The 13,114-nt window shown below is 34.4% G+C and overlaps 1 protein-coding gene across 1 annotated transcript in view; it reads right to left on the reverse strand.

Moving 5' to 3' along the window:
* Positions 1 to 886: 886 nt before the first annotated feature.
* The window catches only part of LOC120628849 (atrial natriuretic peptide receptor 1), a 41,102-nt gene continuing 28,874 nt past the window's right edge, over positions 887 to 13,114 (reverse strand). The window contains exons 11-13 of the mRNA XM_039897488.1: positions 9,659 to 9,788; positions 7,906 to 7,997; positions 887 to 1,090 (exon numbers count right to left, since the gene is read on the reverse strand). Coding sequence (XP_039753422.1) covers positions 929 to 1,090; positions 7,906 to 7,997; positions 9,659 to 9,788 — 384 coding nt within the window. The 3' untranslated portion in view covers positions 887 to 928. The remainder of the gene's footprint in view (positions 1,091 to 7,905; positions 7,998 to 9,658; positions 9,789 to 13,114) is intronic.

The raw sequence follows: 13,114 nt of genomic DNA on the forward strand, positions 1-13,114 counted from the left end.
CGGTGCTTTCCCATGAGATTATTATTTAACTACTTATTTATTCAATTACAATTCCATTACATTGTCACTTAGATGATGCCCGCGACTTCGTCCGCTTTAATTAAGGTTTTTTACAAATCCCGAAGAAACCGTGTCAGGGAATAAATGCTTTAATCATGTATGTAGTCCATACATTTTATTTTAACATCAATCAAGTTTTCTCAGCGCAAACCAAATTTAAATAATGAAACTTATGGGGAAGTCTTGCTATTTTGGGTTACATTATTGTATTTACTTCACGACATCTAATTTTTTTGAAAATTATTTAAATCGGCCTTGTACTTTCGGAGACTGTTGGGTACATCCAAAAGAACAAAAAAATCTTTCCACTTTATAATATAAGTATAGATTAAACGTCTGTTTATACTACAAGAAATAAAAAATATTGAAACTGCACTGTACTAATTTGTCTGTCCTTCGCAGATCGTGTAATTAAGCTTAGCTATCAATGTATTTCTACCAAACGAAAAAAAACGTATATACCGATAAACGTCTATTCTATTTTTTCTTACTTTTCATAAAATGCAAACAATATTATTATTAGTTTTTAAGTGAGTTTTAAATTAAAACAAAGCGTGTTTATTATTATACAGATACTTTTTTAACAATTTGTAAAATAATTTTTTTAACTCAAAAGTAACAGAAATATTGTTTACATTATTAAGACAAATATATTCCGATGAAAGTCTATTCTTTTTTTTCTTACTTTTCATGAAATGGAAACAATATTATAATTACTTTTTAAGTATGTTTTAAATTAAAACAAAGCGTATTTATTATTACGCAGGTACTTTTTTAACAATTTGAAAAAAAAAATTTAAACTAATAAGTAACAGAAATATTGTTTACATTATTAAGACAAGTAAGACTTAGACTTTATATTATTGACTCAATTCTTGTTCGCCTCTGGTTGGTATCTCGGGGAAGTTCGGCGTTGTGAGTGAATTCGCGCGAGGAAACTAGGCGTGCAGTCCAATGATGAGCTAGTTGGCCTCACAGGGGAAGGGCCGGTCCTACCTTCCAGCCAGTACGTTGTCATTTCACCTTTACCCTGGAAACGAAAGAGAAAATGATAAAATACGCTAGATATTTAAAAGTTAAAAGATGCCACATGAAGTGTCCGTAGTGGTGTGCTCATTCTGCACAAAATGGCAAAAACCCTCCTTATATGCGAGCTATATATTAATTTTAGGGTAGGTAGTGCTTTCTTGCATGAAGTGCACGCCACTGCCCCTTTATAGTCAAAGTCAAAGTCAAATATTTCTTTTAGGCACATAGATGGCACTTTTGATGCGTACATTACAAGTAAAATATGACATAGGAGTGAGTTGATGGCGATTAATAAATTCTTCAACTTAAAACTAAAGCTACAAGGGTTCCAAACGCGCCCTGGTCTAAGAAGAAGCCCACGACAAACTTAGCCGGTTTTTATTTTTTTTTTGTTATCACCATCTCACATTGTCATTTAAAAACGTTATAGTTTCTACAAGACATTGTACTGGAACGCAAAATATCTTGGCGGCACGTTGTGGGTATGGTCGCAACCCGCCAGAAAAAAAATTGGAAATAAATTCGTATAATGGGACATTTTATATATTTCATATTTGCCGGGATTTCTAACTTATAACACAGTGACACAACGACGACGAAGACAAGGAAGAAAGATAGTGCTGCTTCAGTCTGAATTAAAAACGGTTTATTTATTTATTTATACTCTTTATGTGAAGATCTTTATGTAATACTCTTTGTGTGTGATACAACGAATGTTAAGAAAAAAAAGACTAAGTCTTAGGACATAAAAGGCAGCCTTATTACTAAGTAGTGAGCAAAAATATGAAAACGCAAAGATTTAAAAGGTTGTATTCTATTGAAACATACATAGTAATACAAAAACCAGTCTACAACTACCTACTTTGCATAAATGTTTAAATGTGGGTAAGAGTACTGAGAGAGGGGTAATTTTAAAAATTGCTATAAAATAATATGTTTCAAAGTCGCACTGCAAGTATACATCCTTTTAACAGCTGTAGGTAACTATTTCTTATGGTTTTTTAGAAGAGAGCATGAGACAGAGTTAAAATTGTTAACAGCTGTAATTATTTCTTATATTTTTTATATTATAACTTAGAAGAGAGGATAGAGTTTTAAGACTCCTAAGCACTACCCAACACTTAACTTATTTTGTTATTGTAAATGTATTAAATCTGATTATTATAAAAACTAAACTATAATAAAATGAATGAATAATTGAAGGGGTATATAAAGTAGAAGTGGTGATAGGCTAGTGTTTAAGACTTCGGCTTCACTTTCGAGGGGCCGACTTTGGGCGTTTTAAGCATATAAAGAAAGCCTCATGAGGAAACCTGCATGCCGGAGAGTTCTCCATCGTGTTATTAAAGGCGTGTGAGTCCACCAATCCGTACAGGCGTGGAAGACTACACCTTAAACCCTTCTCATTGTGGCAGGAGACCCATGCCCTGTACTGGACCGGTAATGATGATGACGATGATGAAAGCAGAAATTAACTTCGCGTTGAGTCATGTACGTACTTCTGGTTCTTTTACGGATCTCCTCATTCCTGATTTGATGACGTAGAGATACTCCAAGCATAGCTCTCTCCATCGCCCGCTAAGTGACCCTGAGCCATTTTATGAGACCCATAGTTGGCGACCACGTTTCGGAGCCATAACTCATAACCTTATCCTTGTGATAATGGTCTAAGAATTATTATGAGGATGTTAACGTTTAAATTTCTTTGATGAGTCATATTAATTTAGTAAACGCAAGTTATTAAATTGCATAAGGTTATATCATAAGATCGTGGAGCGATGAGTTGATGATGGCGTAATTTTTATTTGAGAATCCCTTATATTATTATAACCAGGACTCACGTGTTGGTGATAAATTGGAGGTTATTCGGTTGTATTTTTGGTTAGCTCAGAACTTAAGTTTTTAACTGATTTGTAAGCGAATAAAACGGTATCAGGCTACGATCTGTTCGTAGGTAAGAAGTTGAGGTAACTCCCCAAATATGACAGGCATACCTATAGAGATTGGGGTATTTATGATTGTAGCTTGTGCAACTTCTTTCGGAATGCATCATTGAAACTGATGACTAAGTTCCGGATGACAACCTGAGGTACACAATAATACGTATTTCACGGTTGCCCTTCGATTATTTTAATATATGCTAGTTGTGTTGTAATACGCCAATTTATATGTGTATAAAGTATGTTAACGGCCCTGTATTGGGAAAAGCAACATTTCGTAATGATGAAGATGATGAATAGTCGACTTATAACTTAGATCACAAATTTTTTTTTTTTTTTTTTTAAGTAACATTTATTTCTAGTAGGTAGTTTAGATGCACCTTTGAAACGTCAAATCAATCTGATTGTAATGATACTACTGAACATCGGTTCGGAAAAAAAAAGTGTTTTTTATAAACCTATCAAACAAATTTAAAATTCATATGTATCAAGTAGGCCTGGTTTTTAACTAATGAACCGTCAAGTCAGTCTGTTTGTAGTGACTCTACAACCGGTTCGGAAGGCAGATTCTACTGAGAAGAGCCGGCAAGAAACTCAGCAGTTTGCTCTTTTTCAACAATATTTTACAATTTTCTATCTTGTGAGAGATGAGAGTGGGGCGGCGATTAAGAGCGAAATCAAGCAATATCAGTATAACTACGGGACCGTATTCTGCATGGCAAATAAGATAAATAAGTTTAGCAGATTTCCCTGTTGTTACGCAAGTTTACAAATTAAATAAGTTTAATTCTCTTTTGAATTCGTCACATATCTTTTATTTATATTTTAAGATAGGCATAGAGAACTCTTAATAGAAGGTGTATTTGCAGATTATGCAATGAACTGTAATTATATTTTATTGTAAAATATGAATTATTAATATATATAATATAAATGGTTTGCTCTGCGATTCTTTTTCGATGACGCATGACCCCTTACAAAATGGTAGTGAATTCATGACAAGAGGGCATTTAATGATCAAAAATGCTTTATGTGTGCTATGTGTGTATGGTGTGTGTTCAAATGAAAGGACGTGTTTGTATTATCTTTGTTATTTTTCGTTAGCTTTTCCAAAGAGTATACAAGCACTATGTCAGACCATGCTCACAAGGATGCCACGTATATTTTAATTATTTAAGTGTTTTTTCTATCTTGTTTTTTTAAATTTGCATGATGCTACAATTATTATTGTCGTCAATAAAACTTATTAATGGTATATAATTACCTATATCTTAATGCAATTTTCAAGAGAGGCCTCTTCTTCTGGCCATTGACTCAGGTGGGCGCTCCGAAGAATTAATATACAACTACGTCACCTAGGTCAAGATCAGATCTGAATAACTGAGACACGTCCTAGTTTCTAACACGCTTGGGTTTTCACGGAATCGAGGCATACCTTTACCTCAGTAATAAGCTATTTTTAGTAAACTTATTCAAAAGGAAGGAAGCTGTATGAATAACATCCTATATTATGGTGAAATCATTTTTAATGGGAATTTCGAAAATGCACTAAGTATTTAATTCCGAGTTATTAATAAACTAGCTTTTTCTTTTGTTTTTAAATCATATTTTAAATTTTAGGTGTACCTAGCCCTTAAATGTTTTGAACTCGCGATAATTTCTACATTAAATGTCCGATTGGAATAATTTAATTCTTTATATATTTATAAAGAATTAAATTTTTTTAAAAAATTTAAAATTATTTAAAATTGTTTTATCATCAAATTTACCTATTGGTAAATTTGATGATAAAACTATTTATTTGAATATGAATTAATGCTGTGATACTAATGTAACCATGTTATGTTTCTAGCGACGATATAATAAAAGCTGTTATTGCGATTTACCTACGATATTAAGATATATTCCCTCGTGAACTTTTTTTGTTGGTAATAATGAGTATAAAAATTATGTAATACATATTTTTTGTGTATACTCAATAGTTTTCACAGCGCACAATCTTATAGGGAAGATGTTGCTACTTTGGGTATGTTTTATACTGTTTTAGCGAATGAAAAGTGATAGACCCGCCATATATGACGTCACAACCGGATGCTTTAACTTAATTAGTAATATTAATTAGCTATGTGAAATATTTTGTTATTAATGACTAACATGAGTATTATTTAGTGAGTGATTTAGTGAGGATTTTTTAGTGAGTGAGTATTATTTAGGATAAAAATGTATGGAGTCCATCATTTTTACTCCGTACACTCCATACAATCCTCAGCTGGGTGGACTTGCAATTAGCCCTTTCTCATTGTGGGAAGAGACCCGTGCCCTGAAGTGGTAATGTTGGTATGATGAATCGTTTTCTACGCGACATAGTGCCGGAACACTAAATCGCTTGGCACGTCCCTATCAGTACCACTCAGGTAACTAGCCGCGGCCGAAGCCAAACGTTTACCTTTACGTTTTAGGTACCAAAATGAGACTAACCTTGAGACTGATAATATTGTTTGTAAATACACTGTAATATACAAATAACGTTTACGCTACCAACAGATAAAAACTCGTTTCGTTTAAAAAGCCGGTTTGATTAGTTTCCGGCAAGCAGGGTCGGTTGCCTCGCCGTCAGGTAGGTTTGTAATAAGCACATTATACACGTGTATCGCACGTGCTGTGAAACCGATTACCAGGGATAACCCCGGAGTTAATTTATCCGCAAACCTTAGGATATTCCAAAATGAGGTTTAAACAACGATATGTTATTTTGATTAACATATTAAATCAATGTTCCTGACCATATTTTAGACTAAACGGTTAGTTTGAGATAAAGTAGAAATACTATAAATACATAACAGCAGTAAGACTAATTGCGCCTCCCAGGTTTGTCCATAATCACCACGCTGGGCACGGTTGGTGATCGCAAAGTTTTCTTAGTAAGTTAGTAAAGATTTGGAATAAAATAAAAAAATACCAGGTAGGTATACAACGTGTAAATGAAAACCGAAATAATACTTCAAAGGCACATTACATAATGTACCTCTGTCACAGTCTCTGAGACTTATCTGTGAAAACTTACCTAAGACTTTTTAAGTAAAGCTCTTAGGTTTTCGGTGCCATAGTTTTTACTTAAATTTAAATAAGATACAGCTCTGACATCACGCACACACGCACGTTACGCGTCGCGTAGCGTAGGTACTATGCACGTGTCGATCTTTTATCTTCAATAGGTTTGCCATAAATAAACACTTAGAATGTTTTGAATTCTTTTGTATGGAAGCATAAATATGCTTCTAAGATTTACCTAATATTTAACAGGGAGATTCATAATGAAATATGCATCCGTCAATATTACTTCGTCATTTTATTACACGTTGTACACGAAGGAGCTATTATTGAGAGTTTTGACTGTTAAATTTTTTGATACCTACTTCTTATTCACACTGATATTTCCACAAAGTGTAGTTTAACTTAAGAGACTCTGAAAGAAAGCTATAAAATTTAATTTATGATGAATTTGACGTTTCCTAGAATGTATGTCGCTTCAATTGAAGCTTTTGTTATAGGTTTACGAATGTAGTTATCGACATCACTACTTACTTCTATGTTCATATTTTGTACGTTATAAACACATCAAAAGTGCAATATATGTGCCTACTTATATAAAGAATTATTTTATTATGATTTTGACATGAAAAATTAGAAAACCTTACACAAACAACAATTGCAAAAAAAACCGGTTAGTACGTGGCATTATGAAATCGAAACTGATCATGTCTGATCTTAAGTGACGCTGGCGCGTGCGATGGGTTTTCACACCAGGCTCGCATAGGTCGAGAATGCCGCACGCGCCATACTCTATTAGTCTACAGCGTGCTTGCGATTAATTTTTTTTTTATCCAACTAAATCCCAATCGTGTTAGAAAATACTTGTGAGTCATCAGTAAAATTACAGGGTATGATGTCACAGAGTAACAAAGCAGCCTTTAATATATCTTATCTACAGTAATTCTAAGCAGTATTCAAAAGAAAGAAGTTAACTACCCCTATTGCATTCAGAAATTGGGAAGCAGCTGATATAATAGAGTACCTTTTCGAATTTTTCTTATGCTTCATTTAACCACCGCAATTAATTGAATTGAAACAACCATCGCAACGCGCCAATGACACTCGATATATGATGTTTCTTTAGGTACATATTTTAATGGATTATTTTACTTTTTTTTGCTGATGTATAGTAGAAATTCGACAGGTTAATTGAGCCGCTGTTGTACGACAGAAAACAAATCTCCGCGTATATTGCAAAAGATTAAAAAATAACTTTATTATCACAATGTAAAATAAGAAAAAAGTACCATGTTTTAATCGGTATCACTAGAATATTCATGTATACCTATTATTTATCAAAGATTTTTTTTAAGTCCAAAATTTAATTGTTTAAATCATTATAAATTATTTTACTTTCTCATAATCATCACATAGGGATATCCACTGATGGATATAGGACTTTTGTAAAGATTTCCACTCGCTACGATTTTTTACCGCTTGTATCGACTCTCTGCGACTAGTTTGATGTCGTCTGTCCACCTTGTCTGGGTCTAACAATACTACGCCAGCGCTGAGTCGCCACTCCAGCACCTGAAGATCCGAATTCGAATCTTCTTCTTCTCTTCGATCCATTTTTAGAATCTAACCTTTTCTTTTCTATTATGAGTATTCTTTTTTTGATACATTTATTGTCGTAGTATATTTTATTTATTTAAGTGAGTTTGAGCAATTAAAGTTATCTTTGCTTTGCATGGTACGGTAAGGAAAACATCACGAGGTAACCTGAATGCCTGAAAGATGTTGAAAACGTCTTCAAAGTGTGTAATGTCTAGCGAAAGCTCACCTTCACATCGACAACTCCTCGCGGCGTGGTGACGAAATTGCCAGTTTTGTCGAGAGCTCGCTTGACGTCCTCCGATATTTGTATCTTCATAGCTGAAATTACTTCTTCGTTATTTTGCTTCAAAAAAAAAATAAACAACCGATTAGGGGTAGGAGTTTAATATAACTGCCGCATCCCTGGCAGTTTAGCCCGCTAACATTTTAGGCTGCATCATCACTGGTACGGTAGTTTCAACCGAATGTAAAAAAAAGGAGAAGGTTCTCAAAAAGAGTATCTATATGTTTTTTTTAATAATTTTTTTGATGATGATTTTTTCGTTTGGTACGTTATACCTCAGAGATAACGACTTAGCTACGGCTCTGATTCTAATTGAAATGAATATATGCCCTCTTTGTTAGTCTTTTTATCAAGCTAACGTAGCTAAGTCGTGAAGCGCTTGGCGCGATTGCCTGAAAGCGAAAGCTCCAAATGCAAAAGGTTCTGAAATTGAAATTGATAGTATTGAAATACAACACTCAATCTTCGAAGAACTAAGGTTTGAAAAACCTTACACACTTATTTACTAAAACTAATGTAGATATGCTAAGTGATAGATGTCTACCTCAGTACTTTACTTATTCGATCGCGTTAAAGTTTACTGCGATTTGTATGGAAATTATATCGAGAGAGCGCCATCTTTTGACAGTTCAGTTTCCTATTATTGCCACTAGAGGACGCTTTTTCGACAACATCAAATCAAATCTAACGCCTTTATTACTGATATTATAAGTTTGTATTACAAATTATATATTTACAAATCCTCTAAGGTCCTATCATCATCATCGTGATATCAACCCATTAACGGCCCAGTACGGATTGGTGGACTTCACTTCGACTGATTAAAACGCACATAACTCAGAAAGTTTGAGGTGCGTGCTTGCATTCGAACTCGTCCTCTGAATCACCACTTCCGTTGTCTTATAACTATACCAATAAATATATTTGTATAGTTATAAGATTATAACTAAAAATATTTTGTTCCTTACATATTATGTTAAGTTGAATTATATCTATTTACTAAATTATGTTGATGGTTTATATGTATAGCAGTGTAATTTATTTATGTTAGAGTAAGTAACTCTGGGCATCAGTAACATCAGCTTGCCCTATGTCATGTCATTCGATAACATATATCGTTCTTAGTTAACTTCCACGCGTTCGAATAAGTAAACGTGGGTAGAGAATCTCTCACTTGGCACTGTGCAGGGCTAGCACGGGCGGGAGATAAAAATTATATCCCCGATTCCCTGGCAAGGGATATAATTAACGTTCTCACCTGCATCACTGGAACATGGATTAGGAGAAGTTTACCCCCGTTTATTAATACACATATATTGTTCTGAGAGTTGATGAAGCTAAATAATAAATAAATAAATAAATATACTACGACAATACACACATCGCCATCTAGTCCCAAAGTAAGCGTAACTTGTGTTATGGGTACTAAGAAAACTGATGAATATTTTTTATGAATAATATACATAAATACTTATAATATATATAGATAAACAGCCAGACACTGAAAAACATTCATGTTCATCACACAAATATTGTCCAGTTGTGGGAATCGAATCCACGGCCTTGGACTCAGAAAGCAGGGTCGCTGCCCACTGCGCCAATCGGCCTTCAAGCTGTGGGAGAAGATAAATTTATATCCTTTCCCTGGGCATATAATTGTCTCCTGCCCATGCTAGCCGTGCTGGATAATGCTTACGTTCGCCGGTGCTCTCCATCCGACTGGCCGTGTTGATTGTGTCCCCAAACAGACAGTAGCGCGGCATTTTCGTGCCCACAATGCCAGCTACGCATGGGCCGGTGTGGATACCGCTTCTCATACATAAGGCCTAAAAGGGCATCATTAAGTTTAGTTTATTTCAGTAAAGCTAACTCTATGACAGTGAGAGTACTGAAGCTTAACAAGGCAAAAGCTTAAAAAAATATATATGTCGGAGATAAGGGATTCTTGTGTGATTTATAACAATATAGTATTTGTAAGACAAGTCTTTATAAACATGGATATAAACAGTCGACTTACAAGAAATGGTCATAAATTAGTGACATCTGCATATGGTCTGCGAAAGGTGCAGAAGTCATTTGTGGGACTGAGTATACGCTTTTATACTATGATTCCTAAGGTTATTTTGGACTTACCAATGCATAAGTTTACAGAATGTGTTAAAACACATTTATTACAGCGAGGTTATTATACAATTGATGAATTTCTTAATGACAAGGTTGCTTGGAAGCATCCGGCTCCGCTTTCATCTCTCACAAGATAGAAAAATGAATTTTGAAATGTAAAATGTAAATTGTGAATGGAAAAGAGCAACTGCTGAGTTTCTTGCCGGCTTCTTCTCGGTAGAATCTGCCTCCCGAACCGGTGGTAGAGTCACTACACACAGACAGACTAGACGTTTCAAAAGTGCTTATATTAGGCCTACTTGAGTAAATGAATTTTGTCGATATCGCCGTTATGGTTCACGGTTCTAGTGGGCGTCATTAGGGTTAAATACAAGCACTAAACAGTGTTCACCGTATTGTGATAATTTAGCTTAATTTGCTTCTGAAGAATCTGTATGGTGTAACTTATAATTTCAATCCAGTCAGTCACTTCAATAAAGTCAAGAATTCACCTATAACTCCACACCAAACAGATCTTCGGCAATGGGACTTCATACACGTTACGCTCCGAAACCGGAGCATCCTCAGGAGATGTTAATAATAATTGTTGAGTGAAAAATCAGCAAAATGTGTCGCCTTTTATACCTTTCTTACCACTACCCCCTTAAGGTATAACAGCAAAGCAAATTAAGCTTAATTTTCATAATATATCATGGATGAACGCGTGCTTCTATCCAATGTTCATACAATTTAATTCTGCAGTTACAATATTGCACTATATGAAATTGAACTTCTAAACAGAGCAGCGGATCGCGACACCAACGTCACTCCACTATTCTAAAAATTAGTAAAGAACCCGCAATGATCCAACTCGATTCAAAAATGCATGTTGCACAAACCACCTCGTCTGCCACGCGACATTATGGCGCGTCGACCCCGCCCTAGGCCTACCCTCAACTCTGATTGAACGATAACTTTGACACAATTTAGTAGCTTTAAATTAATCAATGAATTTTAAACCTAATATTGTAATGTAATAAATAAAACAAAATTAATATTTAACAAAGTGTTTTTAGTTAACAACAGACATCTCGCGTAAATTAATAAACAATCAACTCTGTTCCGACTACTTCCTCCGACATATATATATTACTAGCTGATACTCCCGACTACGTTCGCGTGGATTGAAATGTTTTATTCCCGCGGGAACTCTCTTATATCCCGGAATAAAAAGGGGGCCTATGTACTGTTCCACACTACAATATATCTTTAACAAATTTCAGGCAATTCGGTTCAATCCTTGCGACGTGATTGAGTAACAAATATTTTTCCACACTTTCACATTTATAATATTAGTAGGATAGTAGGATTATTATTAGATTTAAGTAATTGGAAGTCTTAGATTTGATATTTCAATTATTCTGCCTGAGGAATTTTGATTGAGAACTTCTGTCTGTCAGAACGACGATAAATTAATGTCTCGCATTAGTAGTCGTGTTCGAATATCAAATTCCATACCGTCAAAGTAAAATGGACCTAATTTCACTAGTTCAAGAGTCGTAAATCTTGTAATTCAGATTATCATCTTACAAACGTTCTGCCAAAAGTGCTAGCTGAAGAATTGTAGGCAAATAAACTTTAACGAAATTAGAATAAGGTCTACTTTACTGTGATGTTAAAGTATTTTGATGGCAAATGTTGTACAAAGGGTAATGACAGCTAATATCAAGCGTTTTAGCGTCTTTCTGACACGAGCCGCCCCCGTGTACGAACTGACGGAACTGTATAATAAAAACAAATGTGGAATATAAAAGACGGAAGATCTAAGAAGACTGTTATTAATGAAAAAATACATGCAAAATAGTTTTGCATTAAGTGCCACATAAACTACAGTTTGTTTTACTATGCCAAATGTTATCTCATAAACATAAGGAACTAAGATATAGTTGTAAGGATAATAACAATAATAAATCCTTTATTTCCAACTATTTTTACAACGATTACAATTTTTAGTCGTACATAATAATTAATAAGGTTAAAGTTGTAAGGCTAGTACAACTATAATACACTGACCTTATTTCAAATCATTCTATCTTAGTACAACTTACTAACAGAAGTCATTGGGGTCTTGCCGTCAGACCGCTCACTTGTCTTTGAAATCATAAAATCGCAAAAAACTAGCAAATAATATTGCAACAAAATCGTTTAGGAAGCTACAACTAGCGATAAAAGCAAGGCTTAAAACTAGTAGATTAAGCGAATATTTTTGTTATAAGGCTTAGTTATTTCTGGATATACTCGTAACAAAACCAATGAACATAATATAAAATCCGCTCCCATTATAGTTATATAGTTAAAGTCAAAAAACTAGTTGAAAACTTATATAAGAATCATAGCAATTTGCCAATTATCGGAAAGTAGGTATTGATACCTAAAAAGTATTTTTTTTAATACTGTTTTTTATAATATATGGTTTTAATAAATTACACAATATGGAAGCTGACGAACTCTCTAACGCAGTGGTGCAAGCACATTATTCATGAATGGGTTTATGATAACACCATCGTCAGCAGGGCTAGCACAGGCAGGAGAAAAAAATTATATCCCCAAAGTAAGCGTAGCTTGTGTTATGTGTGTGAGATAGCTGATGATAATTTTTTTTTTTGAATATAATACGCATATAAATTTAAAATGCATATAAAATTTTTCGGAACCGACAGGATTTGAACCTGCGACTCTCGGGCAATCGCGGCCTGAGCGCTTTCACCAATTAAGCTACGGCTCGTCTACCATCGATGCCGAAATTAGTATATGCCTTTCACATCAGCCTTATAGCGACTGTAGCGTCATCTAGTAGGAAACGTTGCAGTTTCGATCTACCTTTTCAAAGGTCCATATTACAAGGAGACACGTTTAAAACAAGAGATGACACATTTTTTTTATATTTTTATAATTTTTATTAGTGTTTTTACCTACACTTGGAGGAATTATCAATTTTATAAGTCACGGCGCCACTCGGCCGTCAAATTAATATTATTTTGATATTATT

This window comes from Pararge aegeria, chromosome 13 (assembly GCF_905163445.1).
Source record: "Pararge aegeria chromosome 13, ilParAegt1.1, whole genome shotgun sequence".
Classification (NCBI taxonomy): Eukaryota; Metazoa; Arthropoda; class Insecta; order Lepidoptera; family Nymphalidae; genus Pararge; species Pararge aegeria.